Below are 16,487 nucleotides of genomic sequence, written 5' to 3' on the forward strand. Positions count from 1 at the left end.
GTTGCAGACCGATTGTTCCGTGTTGGAGACCAATATGTCATTACTCGGCTGTGCAAGACAGCTTTTTTTGCTCTCGCAACGGTTTCCCGAAAAAGGATTCTGTTCTACTTTCTGCAACGATTGCCAGCATTTTGATCGATTTTCGCGACCTACAACACAATCGTTCCATTGGCGCAAGAGCAGTTCCAACATGGGCACAGACCCTGCCCCGTCAAATCATTGTAAATTTGTCTCTGCTTGAAACTCGCTGAGCCATGTAAAAAAACAGAATCTGCAATAAACGTCCGAACTTCATACTATTTTTTGGCCAAATTTCGGCCAATTTACATTCTCCCCTAATCTTGATCGTGTGTTTAAGGCAACGCCAGGAAAAATTCGAATATAACGGACGAATTTCAAGCAAATATAAAGGTATTTTTGCGAAACAAAACGTAAAATGGTTTTATTCAAGGTCGTTGAGTGAGTAACGGTCAGCTTTCTAGGCTCTGCAGAAGTAGGCCAAAAGAAGTAGGCCAAAAGAAGTAGGCCAAAAGAAGTAGGCCAAAAGAAGTAGGCAAAAAGAAACAAACCAAAAGAAGTTGGCCTAAAGAAGTACCCAACTTATGCTCGTCCTCGTCTCACATCATTTTAAAAAAGTCATTCACACTGAATATGCAATAATGAGAGTAAAGCTACTTAAAAAGCATCGAGAATATTTTTGTCATGTTTTGATTTTCAATCAATCGAGGCAGCATATAGAAAGTAAACCAGAAAGTGGACTTTACTTGATGTTAACGTCAGATTTTTACGAATATTTACAACGCCTTATTTCGCTGCATGTCATAATATAAGCTTCAAAAGGACGTATCTGAGAGCCATCTCATTCCCAAAACGCTGATTTGGAAGAAGATACAAGCGAACTACAGATTCGCTCACTCGCATTTTAACTTCACAGAAATAAAGAGCTGACTTCTTATTCAGTGGGCTTGTTCGCGCAAATGTTTGAAGTTTCGATAAATTTTACACCACTCCCGCCAATTCGTACCCTCCAACAACTATAGCCGGATTTTGAAAGTTCTTTCGTGGCTTCATTTTCCATCTCAGGCTGACCTACAAAAGGATTTTGAGATTTCACTTGTAAATGAAGTTGATTTAAACAATCTCAAGCTTACAAAATACTACATTGCAATGCAATTTGCTAAAAAATAGGCATCGTGGTTAATTTCTCGGATTGGTTTCGTTCGTTTCAATATTCGCGTTTGTTTACAATCAATTATACTTTAATTATGAACGAAATATATAGCGTCAATATGACATACACGCAGCAATGTTTGAAGTCCTTTAGGATAAAGCCACGAAAAACAAGGCCGGTTTGATCTCGGCTTCACAACTATATCGCTAATTCGGTAACAAAGAAATAAAAATGTTTCTTATCTGACTAAGAAAACCTTAACTTATCTCTTGTTTTCTCCCCACTCCTTTTTACAATAATTCACTCTTCTCCCTCTTGCATATTTCTGGGTCTAGCCCCTTTATTGTCCTGTCTTTACCGGGGATAAACCAGGGGGTACCTAGAGTCCTCACACCAATGAAGAGCGAAATTAGGCACGGCTTCGATGGGGGATGCGACTCTCATCCTGAAAAACCGTGATGACAGTGCAAATATCTGCCATCGCATTCCTTGATGAGAAAATATATAGAAAAAGCGCTGATTGCATTCGTTTTTCTGAAACAAAATGTCGCGAATCTTTTAGTGCAGCTTTCAGCGCGACTTCTACCCAATCATTCCTACGATCCGCGCAAAAAATGGTGGGTGAAATGTTGGATCATTTGCCCAGGGCAGGGAAATTTTGTAAGCAATCTAGCAAACAAGGTAACCAAGATTTTCCCTTTTGACAGAAAATTCTGGTGGATCTTTGACTCAAAATCCGTCAGAGGCCATGAAATTAGGGGGCCGGTGGTCACGTGATCAAACATTTCATTGTTCCCGGTCATCGAAAATTGTTTTTCATATAATCTTAGAACCAATGGTATCGTTCAAAAGAACATTCAAAGATGAACAAAAAATCAGAAGAAACCTATGTTGTTAAATAAACCTGTCATAAGATATGACCGTTATCAAACGAGAACAAAATCTTTACCATGTCTTTTCTCGCTTACTTCTCATTGTTTTGACAAGTGCTAGATCTCAAAATGGCACAGGATTACTTTGTGGAGACAATCGAACTTTTTCGATAAGAAAAATTCATATTTGTTGCATCTTTTGACTCCACAATCATTTCGATTGAAGAAAATGATTTTTGCTTGGTGCAAAATACGGTTAAACTCACGGTTTGTTCTTTTTGGAAAACTCGGTAATGATGGACGAAGCTAGGATGTTAAATAGACGCATCCACTAGGCTATAGCAACAGAACAGAAACAGCTAACAACTGACTGGTGCATCGTGGAGGCCCTTAGAAGGGCACAAATATTGGACGAGGCCATGTAGCAACCCCCAATCTTTACTAAATTGGGTTGGCTGAAGAAACGTGGTCCATAGAATAAGTTTTATGGATTAAATTCTTGATCCAAAAAGTAATTTTGCAGAAGCTTGTTGGAGAAGGATGACACAATAGTTTTACTTTATCTGAATATCTTTTTGTTCTAGTTGACATCTTGTATGCTGTTTATAAGAGTGAATTGTCTCTAAATCTTTCCAGAAACCATTTTCTCTCGCCTTCAAATACCGCCTAATCAAGTTGGAAGTACTTCATGTGAGAGTTTTCAAAACCTCCCAGACAAGCGAGTTACTCCGTATATTTTGCAATATCCTGTGACTCAGCTCCATATAAAAAGCACCTTAATGGTTCTGCCAATTGTTGCTGAAGTTCAAGTGACAAATTCTCACGAAGTTAAGTGGTCTATTGAGCGTAATAACCGCAAGGGGGGACATAGTTTGATTAAGGTAGAATCCTCGTTAGCAAACATCATTTGATAATTGCTTATTGCTCGCATTGCCAGTTTTAATAAAATTGGTTTTTCGACATTGCAAGGCTCTAGTCATCTCTGCTTTCTTTAACAGCAACGTAATATTTAGTCTATGTTGTTGTTACAAATTTTCCACGTGCCAGAATTTTCCAGAATAGGATTTTTCTACACCAGAAATAGCGAGCACATTTAATTATTAAGAATAAATATTAGCTTCCTGGTAAGCTCACAACTTTAGGGCTTGAATAGCTGAGTTTCTAATATTGCAATCGGTTTAATGCTTGGGGAGGTGTACTTAATTTCAATTGTTCCAAAAAAGGAGATTGGAAGTCCCCTGACTCTTTGTCTCCCATAATTTTGCCTCTCCAATATTGCAGCCATGTTTACACCATTATTCAGCAGTTAGTCTCAGAAACGTCCACTTTTCCCATCCAGGATGAACAAAAATTGTCAGAAAAATCTATATATACATCTAATCGATCACTAAAGCTTGGAAACCATGGTCGAGAATCCACTGGTGCCGAACTTTGGTACAAAAGTTTGAGACACCCCCTAATTTGAATCCATAAAATCGCGCCTCTGCATATATAGCAGCAAAACCTTGACATGACGAGAAGCCGTTACGATACACGAAGCAAGTAAAAAATTGCGAATAGCATGGAGAATTCCTTTTAACGGCCTTTGAAATTACAGTTTTTGACGAAAAGATGTTAGAAAAGACGTGTAAATCGTATAAATAAAATTAATTCTTAAAGTATCTAAAAATTGGCGTTATGTTTGTGTTCGCAGTATTCAGAAGACACAGTCATGAAAAAAAAATTCTATCGTGCTATTTTGCCAGAAAAAACAGTGAAGTGTCCACCGGTGATTTTAACTTCTTCAAGATTTTAATTTGCTAACCTGGTTTGACCAGTGCGAAAACACACCCTCCTCCACCTGCTCCAGTTAGTTTTCCCTTTAGGCCGAAACGGCGCAAAATCATTAGAATTGAGTCAATCGAATCATGGCTAACGCCGATAGAACGAAGAATGTTTTGGTTTATGTCGACCATGTCCTGAAAGAAAGCAGAAAATTAAATAACGAAACTTTTGAGTCATAACAATCTGATAACAATAATTAAGAAACCTTTTCATTTTCCGCTGCAAAGATTACAGAAAAGTTTTAGAGGGGTGGGAAAGGGGGTTCGGGGCTTGTGAATGGTACTTGGCCTGGTACTCAGACCACGGTAACAACTTACGTTTCAAAGAATTACTTAAAGAAGGCGGTATCATCAATACGAAGTATAAACATAATTAGAAAACAAATGATTCATTGTATTTTGTAAATGTGCTATCAAACCCAAGATTTACGGAGGACCTTGTCCTCGTTTTTTTCATGATAAACAGATGAAAATATGAGGATGGCTGCAGCAGGACCGCACTCACACCGCAGGCACAACCGCATATATCCCGCATTATTGAAACTGCTATCTCTGAAAAACCCAGGACATCAGGAATAAGCTTTGATGAAATGAAAAAAGCTTCATTTAAAAACCGCTAATAATAATTTGAAAATACCGAAATTCGATCCATTATTTGAATGCATTTCTCGTAGTTCTTTTCGGATTGCATTGCTAGAAGGGAAAGACGAAAATTAACCAATGTAAACATTGTTAGGATTAACAAACGTAAACATTGTTACGATCAGCATTTTGTTAGGATGAAGGAAAAATGAGTTCAGAAAATGGTTGATTTTGTAGATTTAGTGTTGCTTAAAGCATTGTGAAAAGATACCGTGTCGGATATTCAAAATGGATATGTACAGCGAAGTCATCTGATTGCTCAGTCTTTCGGTTTAGAGTTTCCAATTTCAGACTTCTATCCTTAATTCGTAAGTATAGCCATATGCAAAAGAAACGTCGTTGCTTTCTGTTTAGTGGGGGGGGGGGGCATACCTAGCTACATTGCTGACTAAAGGGCGTAGAAATTGTGCTATTGAGGGCGCAAAAGGCAAGCTTTAATCGTTAAAATGTTTATAACAAGATCATATTTGACTGAAAAACTGAGATAAATTTTCTTCTCTGACCTTTTGTAGATGAGAGAATTTTGAAAATTAGAATGGAAGAAATTGACGGTTTATCCGACAAAACCCCAAATTTCCGACGGGATGAATTTTGGGGAAGGGGGTCGACCTCCCTCCCCCTCCTACGATATTCTTGCATCTCTTCTTATAGTTCATCGTTTTTCAGCAATTTGTTTTATGCAATTATATGTAGGTAGGCAATAGTTTTATGAGGCGAGAAACATGCAAAATGCATTCAGTGAATCACTTGTAAGAAATATTTTGAATCATTGCAAGAAAGAACCTACGTTTTCAAGGACTTAATTGTCTTGAACTTCAAACTAATTGGCTGTTACTTTCAGTCTCTTGTTTTTAAAAATAGAGACACAATATGACACAATAAATGTGACTGTTCATACTTAGAGAATTGCTATCAAAATAGTTCATCATCTGATTTTAGCACTCGAGTCGACATCCATTTTGATTTTCTGTAAAATCTCAGTTTAACAGTCACTGGCTTCTTTCTTGACGAAAAAGTTTATTAGCCTCCATTTCAAGACAGTAATCAATTGTCTCGTTCGAGAAACAGTGGCTAACATCAGATTTCTATCGGAAAGAGTATTATTAAAATTCCCTGTGAAACTTGCTTTAAGCTCAACGCTTAGATGCTGAGCTTTATGTCATCAAGAAACGAAAGGATATCGTAATGCACCTTTACTACAACAATTAACGACCAGAAAAATCCTTTTGGGACTCTCCTATTCGCCCATTCTTTGATATTCCACTATTTGAATTTGGTTAATATATTGCTTTTGCTTATCATAAAATTGCCAGGAGCTAACTAAGTCCCTTTTAAAAAACCCCCTTGAGCCTCCAAGCACCTTCGTAACTACCTATGATTTTGGCTCAACATCTTTTAACTCTTTCTTTAAGCAACAGATATACTGATTTGCCTCACTTACCATCCTCAAGCGCCAACAAATTAAACTTTGATTCTTGAACCAAGCATTCGATGGCATCAAACAAGGCATCGTATACTCGAGGCATCTGTTTGGCAGAAAAATAAACTTTAAAATACTACCAAGCAACCGATCAACAACAGCAACATCATGACGAATTCCTTTCTCTGAAGATGCATCACAGCTGTATACAATGTCAGATATTACATTTTACAAAAAGTGTAAAAAAAGGCGAGCATAGAACTCCTGCTATGGACAACTGAAGGAATCCCCCCCCCCCAAATTGTTAAAATCGACTTGGATTTTCCGATAGACCTTTACATAGATTTATATGCAACAATATAAATATTACATCAATATTTAATTTGCCAAGTAATGGTATATCATCCTGATTAGTATATTATTCTATACTTCTCAAGAAATAAATTATATCGGAAGACCTTTCTTGTTTCCGACATCAGCTGAGATAATCTTATAAGATTTCTATCGAAAATCCCCAGTTCAAACCAGTGTCATCTAAAACTTCAGTTTCCAAAGGACTTGTCGAGTAATCCCAGGGGTCATCATTGAAATTTCGTTCAAAGACCTCATCTTGTTCATATTTTAGATCATTTATCGTGGTATTTGATTGTTCTTTGTTATTTTTCACCGCTCCTTATCATACTTCTATTTACATTATATTTGTCTTATTATTACAATGGATCTTTTACATAACAAAACAATCTCCTAATAGGCCGCGTAGAGAACATTAATTAATAAAACAAAAAATTGGTTTTTAGTTTTACCACTTCAGTTAAGATACGCTTTCAAACTTTTTCTCCTTCCTTATAAATAAATACACAAACGTTAAGACCAAAATGCAGTATTTTTTTATTCTTCTTTTCACTTCTAGTTAAAACCAGTTTCCTTAGAAACATTTTTCAACTCCTACACAGTTTGAGAAGTTCTGACACTGAAGTGTAACATTACAGGAAGATTTCCTTGAATATCAAAAAAGAACATTAGAAATTTTATTCGATATTTACTCCGGTCATACAGTTTCTGTTGAATTACAATAGATCTAAATAGGAATAAAAATTCTAGAATTTCGCCCACTTAAAATAATATTCCCTGCATAGATGGAATGTCCAAGATGCAAAATGGACACTGAAAGTCATACTGTTGGAGGAGAATCATACTTTTGGTTAATACCATACCTTTTCACGACGATCTCTGACACCCTTCACCAAATCCTTCGTACTCCTTGGCACCTTAGAGTAGACTAACAGAATCTCCAAATGCGGTGACCTACAAAAACAAAAATGTCAAAGAAATCGCAAAATATTATACAGTAGCGATAAATAACCAACAAGAGGCAAAGACTGTTTATCAAGCATGACGTTAAATAAATTACGATTGCAAAGCTAACTCGAAAAGATCTTGCATGTGCAAAAACTGGCTGAAAACTTCATGTAATTGCATCAGTTACAAAATTCACAGAACAAAGACAGTTATGAATGCCTTTATATGGTCTCAATTTAACTATTGTCCTTTATTCTTGATGGTTCATTGAAGAAAAGTGAGCAACGAAATCAATAAAATCCACGAACGAGCTTAAGGTTACAGCTGCTAGCTATAGAAAATTATAAGATCGAAATAGATTTGAATCCCAAATTCGTGCCTGAAACTTGGAACACTCTCGAATCGATGTATGTGTCTGAAAATTAACGGTTTCCGGCTTGCTTTATGGCTAAAAAGTTTATAACTTAAACCGTTCGATAAACAACATTGAATGAAGTTTAACCTCCGAAACTTTTGCTATTCAGCAATGTTCCAAGAGGAAGAGGGTGAAGCTTTGGTAAACATTTCGTTTGGCAAAAAGACAGAGAGATGGATTGTGCGTATTTTTTCACCGGGCGTGGCTGCCAGTAAAAGTAATGAACGCTCATGACGTGGTTAGCGGCGGGTAACACACGCTGTTACGGCTATATGTGAACGCTTTAGTCTGAAGAAGCCTGAGGTAGCCATCCCGCCAGTAGCCGCAGGCAGTTACGGCTATATGTGAACACTCTAGTCTGAGGAAGCCTGAGGTAGCCATCCCGGCAGCAGCCGCAGGCAGTTACGGCTATATGTGAACACTCTAGTCTGAGGAAGCCTGAGGTAGCCATCCTGGCAGCAGCCGCAGGCAGTTACGGCTATATGTGAACACTTTAGTCTGAAGAAGCCTGAGGTAGCCATCCCGGCAGCAGCCGCAGGCAGTTACGGCTATATGTGAACACTTTAGTCTGAGGAATCCTGAGGTAGCCATCCCGGCAGTAGCCGCAGGCAGTTACGGCTATATGTGAACACTCTAGTCTGAAGAAGCCTGAGGTAGCCATCCCGGCAGCAGCCGCAGGCAGTTACGGCTATATGTGAACACTTTAGTCTGAGGAATCCTGAGGTAGCCATCCCGGCAGTAGCCGCAGGCAGTTACGGCTATATGTGAACACTCTAGTCTGAGGAAGCCTGAGGTAGCCATCCTGGCAGCAGCCGCAGGCAGTTACGGCTATATGTAAACACTTCAGTCTGAGGAAGCCTGAGGTAGCCATCCCGGCAGCAGCTGCAGGCAGTTACGGCTATATGTAAACACTTTAGTCTGAGGAAGCCTGAGTTAGCCATCCCGGCAGCAGCCGCAGGCAGTAACGGCTATATGTGAACACTTTAGTCTGAGGAAGCCTGAGTTAGCCATCCTAGCAGCAGTCGCAGGCAGTAACGGCTATATGTGAACACTCTAGTCTGAGGAAGCCTGAGGTAGCCATCCTAGCAGCAGTCGCAGGCAGTAACGGCTATATGTGAACACTCTAGTCTGAGGAAGCCTGAGGTAGCCATCCTAGCAGCAGTCGCAGGCAGTAACGGCTATTTGTGAACACTCTAGTCTGAGGAAGCCTGAGGTAGCCATCCTAGCAGCAGTCGCAGGCAGTAACGGCTATATGTGAACACTCTAGTCTGAGGAAGCCTGAGGTAGCCATCCTAGCAGCAGTCGCAGGCAGTAACGGCTATATGTGAACACTCTAGTCTGAGGAAGCCTGAGGTAGCCATCCCGGCAGCAGCTGCAGGCAGTTACGGCTACATGTAAACACTCTAGTCTGAGGAATCCTGAGGTAGCCATCCCGGCAGCAGCCGCAGGCAGTTACGGCTATATGTATACCAGGCCTAATAGATCTTTTGTTAATCTTTCATTAACCTTGCCTTCGTGATACTTTGAAAATAACTGCCTGCGGCAGCCGCAAGTAGAAGTGTCTGCAGGATGATCTATGAACGCTTGGCCATATGGGGTTGCTTTCTCGGAAAATGCAATCTAATATGGCCTAACGTTCTTAGTTCGTTATGTCAAAATTACATTTGCTCTGTCTGCAGCAGACTGCTTATCGAAGAGCAGAAGAAGCCCCCCTCATTAACTGCTAGACGTATCTTTAATTTTCTGTATCCCATAAAAGCAAAGCCTACCAAATCTAGGTACTTGGAATAGGAAATGACTAACTTGTTAGGGTAAATGCAAAACTAAGCAACTATAAACAGTAAGTGTTTGATAAAAACGGCAATCAAATGTGATATCAACAACGAAAACGAGTAAATGGCTCAAAAGTATATGAGTCTTTTCAAAAGTAATAGAAGAAGGTGGTTTTCTAGGGGTGCTTTTCAGGCAGGCATTCAGACAAGACATTAGACGATATGCGCATGAAAAAAATATCAAAAAAGGTGAAAATCAACATTTCTTTCGATGCAATAGAAAGACATAAGATATTCCAGTAACAGGAGATTGGGCTAGGGGTTGCACCCCATCAAAAATTCGCAAATTTCCATAGATAACTATACTACGATGAAAACATTCTAAAGGGTTGAAATAATTTCCATGCTTTTTAAGCGTCTAAAGTTACAGCCGTAGCATAATTACGTGAACTAAGACTCGATGTTTAGAATCACGTTTTGTTTGTAAGCGGATTCAGTGTTTATGTTCCGTGGTAGCAAAATGGCTTCTTTAATTTGTCAATGTAAAAGGCAATTAATTATAGATTACAATAAGAACCTTCCTTGCAACATTATGAAGATCCAAGGAAATCCGGGAGTGTGGGGAGGGCATAGGCAAATAATTCTTAAAAATTCTTAATAATTCTTAAAATATACCTCAACCAATAGAATTGGTCATCTTGTCCCATCAATACATATTATAACCCCCCCCCCCCCAACCAGTGATAATCTTCGCTGTTCCTATCTAGGTTCATTCATTTCAAACTTTGATACATCATGAAATGATCAAGTTATGAGGTGATGATCATTTTTAAAGAAGAATTAATATCAAGTCATACATACCATGGCAGATTCGTTATCACGCCTTTCTTAAAGGAAACTAAGCCTCCTGCAAGAAAGGAATGGGTTTATTGTCAATATGTTGGTTATTACCATCGTCGCTATTGGCACAAATCCAATCAGTAATTTCATATTAAAACAGGGCCAGCAAAACCGAGGGGCCATGGCATCTGCAGAGCAAAAAAGATTTTTTTTAGGCAAAAGTGGAAAGAACTGTAGTGTATCATTATGTAAGTGCCTAGTTCTCCCTTAAATATGCTCTTAGTTTAAGCTTGGTTTCTTTGTCTTTACCATAGAAGACATATATAAAATTGAATATGGGAATTAGATTGAAGAAATCAGTCATCGTCCAAGTTCTAAACGAGTAACAGCTTGGCTTAGGATATATATCGAGAAACCCGATCAAGAATAATATGGCGGAGTTTCGTTATTTCTATGGCCTAACCCTGGCTCACAAGATCTATTTGTTAACGAAAGATTTCTCAGAAACATACATAAAACCTTACTTCCGAAGAAGTTACGATCAGATGTTATCAAATAACATCCCAAATGTACAAAAATACTTAATCTTTAATTTTCAGTTGAAAGTTTTGTTGATATTTTATTGTTTATGTTTTTTATTAAACCGTGTTTCATTCAATTTTCTCCTCCATGTTATTTTGGGTACTTTTAAATCTAAAAAAAAGTTTCATTGCAAGCTATATTATGAAATATAATTATTCTAAAACTTTGCGAGACCTTTCCTATTTCAAATCAACATTCCAATAGACCATACTATGGGACATATTGATTAAACAAAGCTTAAATATATTGCCTCGGATTTTCCTTAAGTCAAAATCCATTTTGGATACAGTTTCTGACCATCTCTAAGATACAATAATTCTGAAAATTTTCTTGCTGCCAACCGTGATGGCGGCCTTTCCTAAGCCCTTTAAAGACTATTTTGGCCCCTCCACTTTCAAATACGTTTCACCAGCCCTGTAAAAACAAGGAAAAAGGAATTCTTGATGAAATTTAAACAGACCAAATTACACAAGAAATTCAATACAACAAGTTCAGTAAATTGCCAAAAATGACTTGCATACATTTTAAAACATACATAAGCAATACAAATTCATGGTTTTAACCAACTTACCAAATGTAACAACAGAATTATCAATTCCAGATGGGGTGCCATGCAGGATCTTTTCACCCTCAAATGCCCATGAATTAACCAGTTGCAAATCACTTTGAGAGATGTCCTTTTGTTGATGACTGTCTGTGGATATGACGCAGCAAAGAGCCAAGAATGCACATGAGAGTGAAACACAGACACTGGCAGAAGAGCCCAATCCTGCACCAAGGGGTAGTTCTGAGCTTATATCGATCACCAAACCATTTCCACTAAAAATTCATTTGTAATCATATAATAATCGGAGGTTCTCATTCAGGCCTGGTCATAAGACTTTAGCAGAGGAGCAGCAAACAGCCCTCCTAGTAATTTTCTGGTCAGCTCTTTGTAGGTAAATACGAATATATCTTAATCTAGATATCTCAAGTCTTAAATACATCTTAGATAAAATAGATCTTAGATCGATCGAAATGAATTGATAAAACTGTTTTCGAGGAGATCAATTTGCTTTTAAGAGCAATTTTAAGCATTTTAAATTAGGCTTAGGGAAGAATTTTTTGCTCATCTCCAACATAGAGGGGAACAAGAGCTATATCTCCCCCCAAATGACCAGGCCTGGTTACCAAGCAACAAAAAGATATGAGACATAAATATACCACAAAACTGTTAATATCATACTGTCAATAGGTCATCTAAAGCAAATAAAGCTCTTTGAGTCAAATAGTTATATGTGAATATAAAACATTGGTCGATAATAAAGAAGAAAAACGTATTAAACAGAGCAAGCAGTGCAAAATGACATCAGTTTTTCTTCCCGCTTTTACCTTCCTAATTGCCATAATTAGGTATCAGTTATTGCTAGGTGGAAATTCACCAAAGTCCAAATAATTGCTTGCACAAGGGCTGGAGCCTGCAGCCTTTAGAACAAAAGTCAATCACTGTAACAATTTTGCCAATTTGCCAACTTTTTTGGGGCTTAAAGCATAGCCAAAATTCTTCACATTGAATAAAAAAGGCAAAAATTAAAAAAGTACCTGCCTTTCAGGAACTTTGAGCAAATGGCAAGATAATAAAACATGCACACAAGATACAACTTTGCCTCCACACTTGCATCATCTTCTGCTCCAATCAACATCTGGAGATTCTTTAACTGCTCTTCATCAAAAGATCTTGGTTTAGATACATCATCTACAAAAGCTGCAACAAGAATGTCATGAAGGTTTCACACCCTTTCAAGATTATTTCTACCTCAGGACATGTAACTAGATTTTGATAATGGCTTTGAAAAAAGCAAACATTTTATAACATATTGGCTAAAAGCTTTTTTGTCTGACACTCCTCAGAACATAAAACGTCAGAATAAGGCACATAGCACTAATTGGACAACTATACCGGTCTTGTCTTTGTGTTTTTCTGATTGGCCACAACGTATATATTTTATATTGTATTCTTTTGGACCCTTATTCTGACCTTTTATGCTCTGAAGAGTGCCAGACAAAAAAGCTTTTAGCCAATACGTTATAAAACGCTTGCTTTTTCAAAGCCATTTTCTTTCTGCCAAAAACTGTACTGCCAAAAACTGTAACTAGATTTTCAAATAAAACAAGCACTTATTGTCAGCTGTAAAAGTTTGGTTGCAGCCAAACAGTCATGTCTTAGACAAAACCTATACAAAATAATGTTACAGATTGCAATTTCATCAAAAATGGGTCAACAATTAAAATCCAATTTTAATAGCCTAAGCGATAAAGACATGATAAATTACTTATAAACTTTGCAAGTCAGTTTGAGGAATCTTTAAAACCTTTAGACACTGCTTAACAAGCCTAAAACAAAGGCTACTATTATGCAGCCTAAAACTAACCCATCCCTAATAAGGTACAGAACTATATAATAATCCTGGCTGGCCAGAATAAAATGTGTAATCATCCCTGTGGTCAGAAAAATTAGATAGTAATTGATAATGAGAAACAGTTACTACAATAGCAATTATTATATATATGGAAATTGAAATATATAGTCACCTTGCCATTTTGAGAAAAGGGACAGTTCAAAACTCTTTTCATTTGTTTTGTTGTCAGATGTTGCTCTGATTGTGATCAAATTTGAAGAATCCGAAACTTCTAGCAAACATGTAACTCGCTTTTCAATTGAGCATGCAATTGCTTCCTACAAAAAGAAGATAATAATGTACAAAATTGAGAGATCTCAGCTATGTACAATTGAAAGACACGTTGTAAACTGTATACAACTGTTGTATCTTTGAGAAAGATTATAAATAGTCCAGTGATCTTTTTGTCTTTAAGTCAAGATAACAGTAAAACAGTTGATATTAGAGAACACAATTTGATAGTAGCATCCAACATAAAAAATAAGCAAAATCAATACTAACAAAAAAGTTCACAACACCTAAAAATCACGAAACAGAAGTATACAAAAGGTTTTTTCTTATAGTTATTTATTGAACACAATGCAACACTCAAAGGTGATAAGTCTTTTTGTTAGTCCATAAGTGGTACAGCAGCGGTACACACAACAACAACAACAACAATGTAATCATAGACCATTTCATCTCCACCTGGATGCACATTTTAACTCTCTGCTGTGCACTCTCTTCCTTTTTTTAACTGTTTGTGACAGAGTGGTAGGTGCTGTATAGAAAAAGGCACTAATGCTTTAAAGTTTCTAGGAAAATTTACAGATTTAAACTGCCATGTTCTTCACATCAAAGCTTCGTATGGTAGATGGAAGAAAATGTTCATGAGATTTAAGTTACCACAGTAGAAAAAAGTTAGTCCTGCCCATTTTTGAAAACTCTTGCACAGCAAACATACCTTGAAAATATGAAGGAGCTTAATATCTAAAATCCAGTCTGCAGATCATTACCTTTTTCAAGAGATCTGGAGTAATGCAACCAAACTTTGAGTTTGCAAGTAGCATGTTTGTCTGCACTTAAGTGTGCATACAGTTATGTGAAATTTGGTTTTAGTTTGCTGAAAACACAAGTCCAGTGCATTGATGATGTCTTTCAATTGATGTAGTTCAGTACAAGTAACATGCACATTTTTTCAACATTCGCAATGAATGACCACACCCTCATTTAAGTATTCCCAGCAAAAGAACAAAAATTATATCTCTGTGCAACTGCCCAATTCTGGAGACCAAAAGGCAGATGCCTTTTAGATTACTATTCCGAGAAATTTGCCTCTTATCTTAAAAATCATTGGAAGGTTTATATATTTTGTTTCTCTTACACAAGTTTCTTAATATTATATGAGAAAGGGTTTTATGCAGTAAGCAGAAGGGGCTATGCAAAGGTAAATTGCTGCAAAGAGTGCATTTTCCAGCGAACCTGAATCACTAATATTTGAAAATTTTTTGACCCTTCTATGGCAATCATGGTGCCAGCCCGGGTAGTAAATAAATCAAGGAATAAGAAGATCGAGCCTCGGGGAAAAATTAGCTGGTTCTTATAAGATAAAGAATGTATACAAGTGTTTGTATAAGAGATTGTCTATAATAAAACGAGCCGTAAGATGACAAAAACTGAGCAAGGTCATCCTCAACCTTGGAAAATGATTGGAAGTTAATCTATCCAAGATGAAATGGACATGATTTTATCTACGATAAGGCACCTATTTCCTGTTCAATTGATATCAATAGATAGAAAGAAAAACTCCTCGGAGCTGATAAGGTGTGCTAATGTATGTTATGTTATTTTGACGTTTGTGTATAATATTTTTGTTTTTTAACCTGGCACTTTGCTATTTAGGAAAACCTTAAAACGCACAAGTTGTAGGATCAGCAAAATAACCCAGAAGACGTTAAAACGTCTGTATATTGGCAAGGCCTGTCAGGAAGTTAATGAAAGATTCTTTGTTGTTGAAGGAGTAATTGAAAAATTGCATTTGATGTGTACAATGCAGTAAAATTTCTTCATTTCATTTCATATATTTGAGGAGGGTAACCCTTAAGCAATGCTGACTTTCCAGGGGCCCTCCACTAAAAAAGCTCACAGAAATTGTTAAAGTTCAAAAAATTAATTATTGCAATTACAATTCAATATATACATGATACAATTAAACCCTACCTGCATAATAAACATCCATGAAAAAAGACCAATTGGTTAACACCTAAGCTAATCACAATTTTTTAAGTTGCTCATATCCATGGAAGACGTTAAAGTTTTCTCATACACAAAAAGTGATTCAGTCGACTTGAAAGGATATTTTATTTCAGTTCATCTGTTTATCTTTAATAAAGACAGAAAATTTTAATGTCACAATATTTATTCTACTAGAGGATATTTTGAAATGTGCTTGTTTCTGCCTTTCTTGCAAAAAAGGAATGAAATAGGCCAAAAACTTAGCTTGCAATGCATGCTGATTAAAAAGAGCAATTTTCACCAAACCATATAACTAAAAGTTACTGATGATCGCATGGCTACTCAGCTTAAAAAACTCATCATTAACATCAATACCTTGCCATAAACAACTGCATGTTCTCCGTGAAGGATGACTTTCCCTGGAGCACTAACTCCAACTCTTCGTCTCATTTCTTTCCGCGCCAACCAGCCCCTGCCTGAAATCGAGGCCAGATCACTGTAGTCACTCCCCACTCTCCTCCCATTGAACCACGATTTATGATTGATTTTCATGGTTCCAAGTTGACGTCACCGAATTTGTTTCTCTCTGTCTAAAGTAAAGATTACTATAAAAATCGACTTCAGATTTGAAATCCTCATGCTGAATAAAAAGACTTCATTGTTTGGTTCGAGTAGTTTTACTATGTTTTGAACATTCAGATATTTCTAAAGATTTGATCGCAACTTGCTGCTGCAGTGAATTCCACAGTGAAATATACAGGAAAATATAATTTTGATTTCACGACGTAATTCACAAACCATTTTCAACAGGAAGATTCCAGTTCCATGATCCATTATTGGCATTGGCGTAGCGAAGGCTACACGTTGGGGGGGGCTAAGGGGTTTTTCCCAAATATTGTTGATTCATTGGTGTAGAATTGTGCGAATGTGCGCTCTTTATTCGATAGATTTTGCTTGACTAGTGGGGGGGGGGGGAGGGTTATCCTGGGTACCAGACTC

General features: G+C 37.3%; 1 protein-coding gene across 1 annotated transcript; it reads right to left on the minus strand.

The window, feature by feature from the left end:
- Window positions 1-759: 759 nt before the first annotated feature.
- Window positions 760-16,260, minus strand: LOC135683090 (mevalonate kinase). Its single transcript, XM_065198246.2, has 10 exons — window positions 15,864-16,260; window positions 13,408-13,552; window positions 12,418-12,580; window positions 11,408-11,655; window positions 10,276-10,321; window positions 7,143-7,233; window positions 5,950-6,034; window positions 4,504-4,559; window positions 3,848-4,001; window positions 760-1,089 (listed from the first exon to the last, which is right to left on the minus strand). The coding sequence occupies exons 1-10, from the start codon at window positions 16,038-16,040 to the stop codon at window positions 953-955; spliced, it is 1,302 nt and encodes a 433-aa protein (XP_065054318.2). The 5' UTR covers window positions 16,041-16,260; the 3' UTR covers window positions 760-952.
- Between the last annotated feature and the right edge of the window lie 227 nt (window positions 16,261-16,487).

This window comes from Rhopilema esculentum, chromosome 7 (genome assembly GCF_057945365.1).
Source record: "Rhopilema esculentum isolate cy_ngs chromosome 7, ASM5794536v1, whole genome shotgun sequence".
Classification (NCBI taxonomy): Eukaryota; Metazoa; Cnidaria; class Scyphozoa; order Rhizostomeae; family Rhizostomatidae; genus Rhopilema; species Rhopilema esculentum.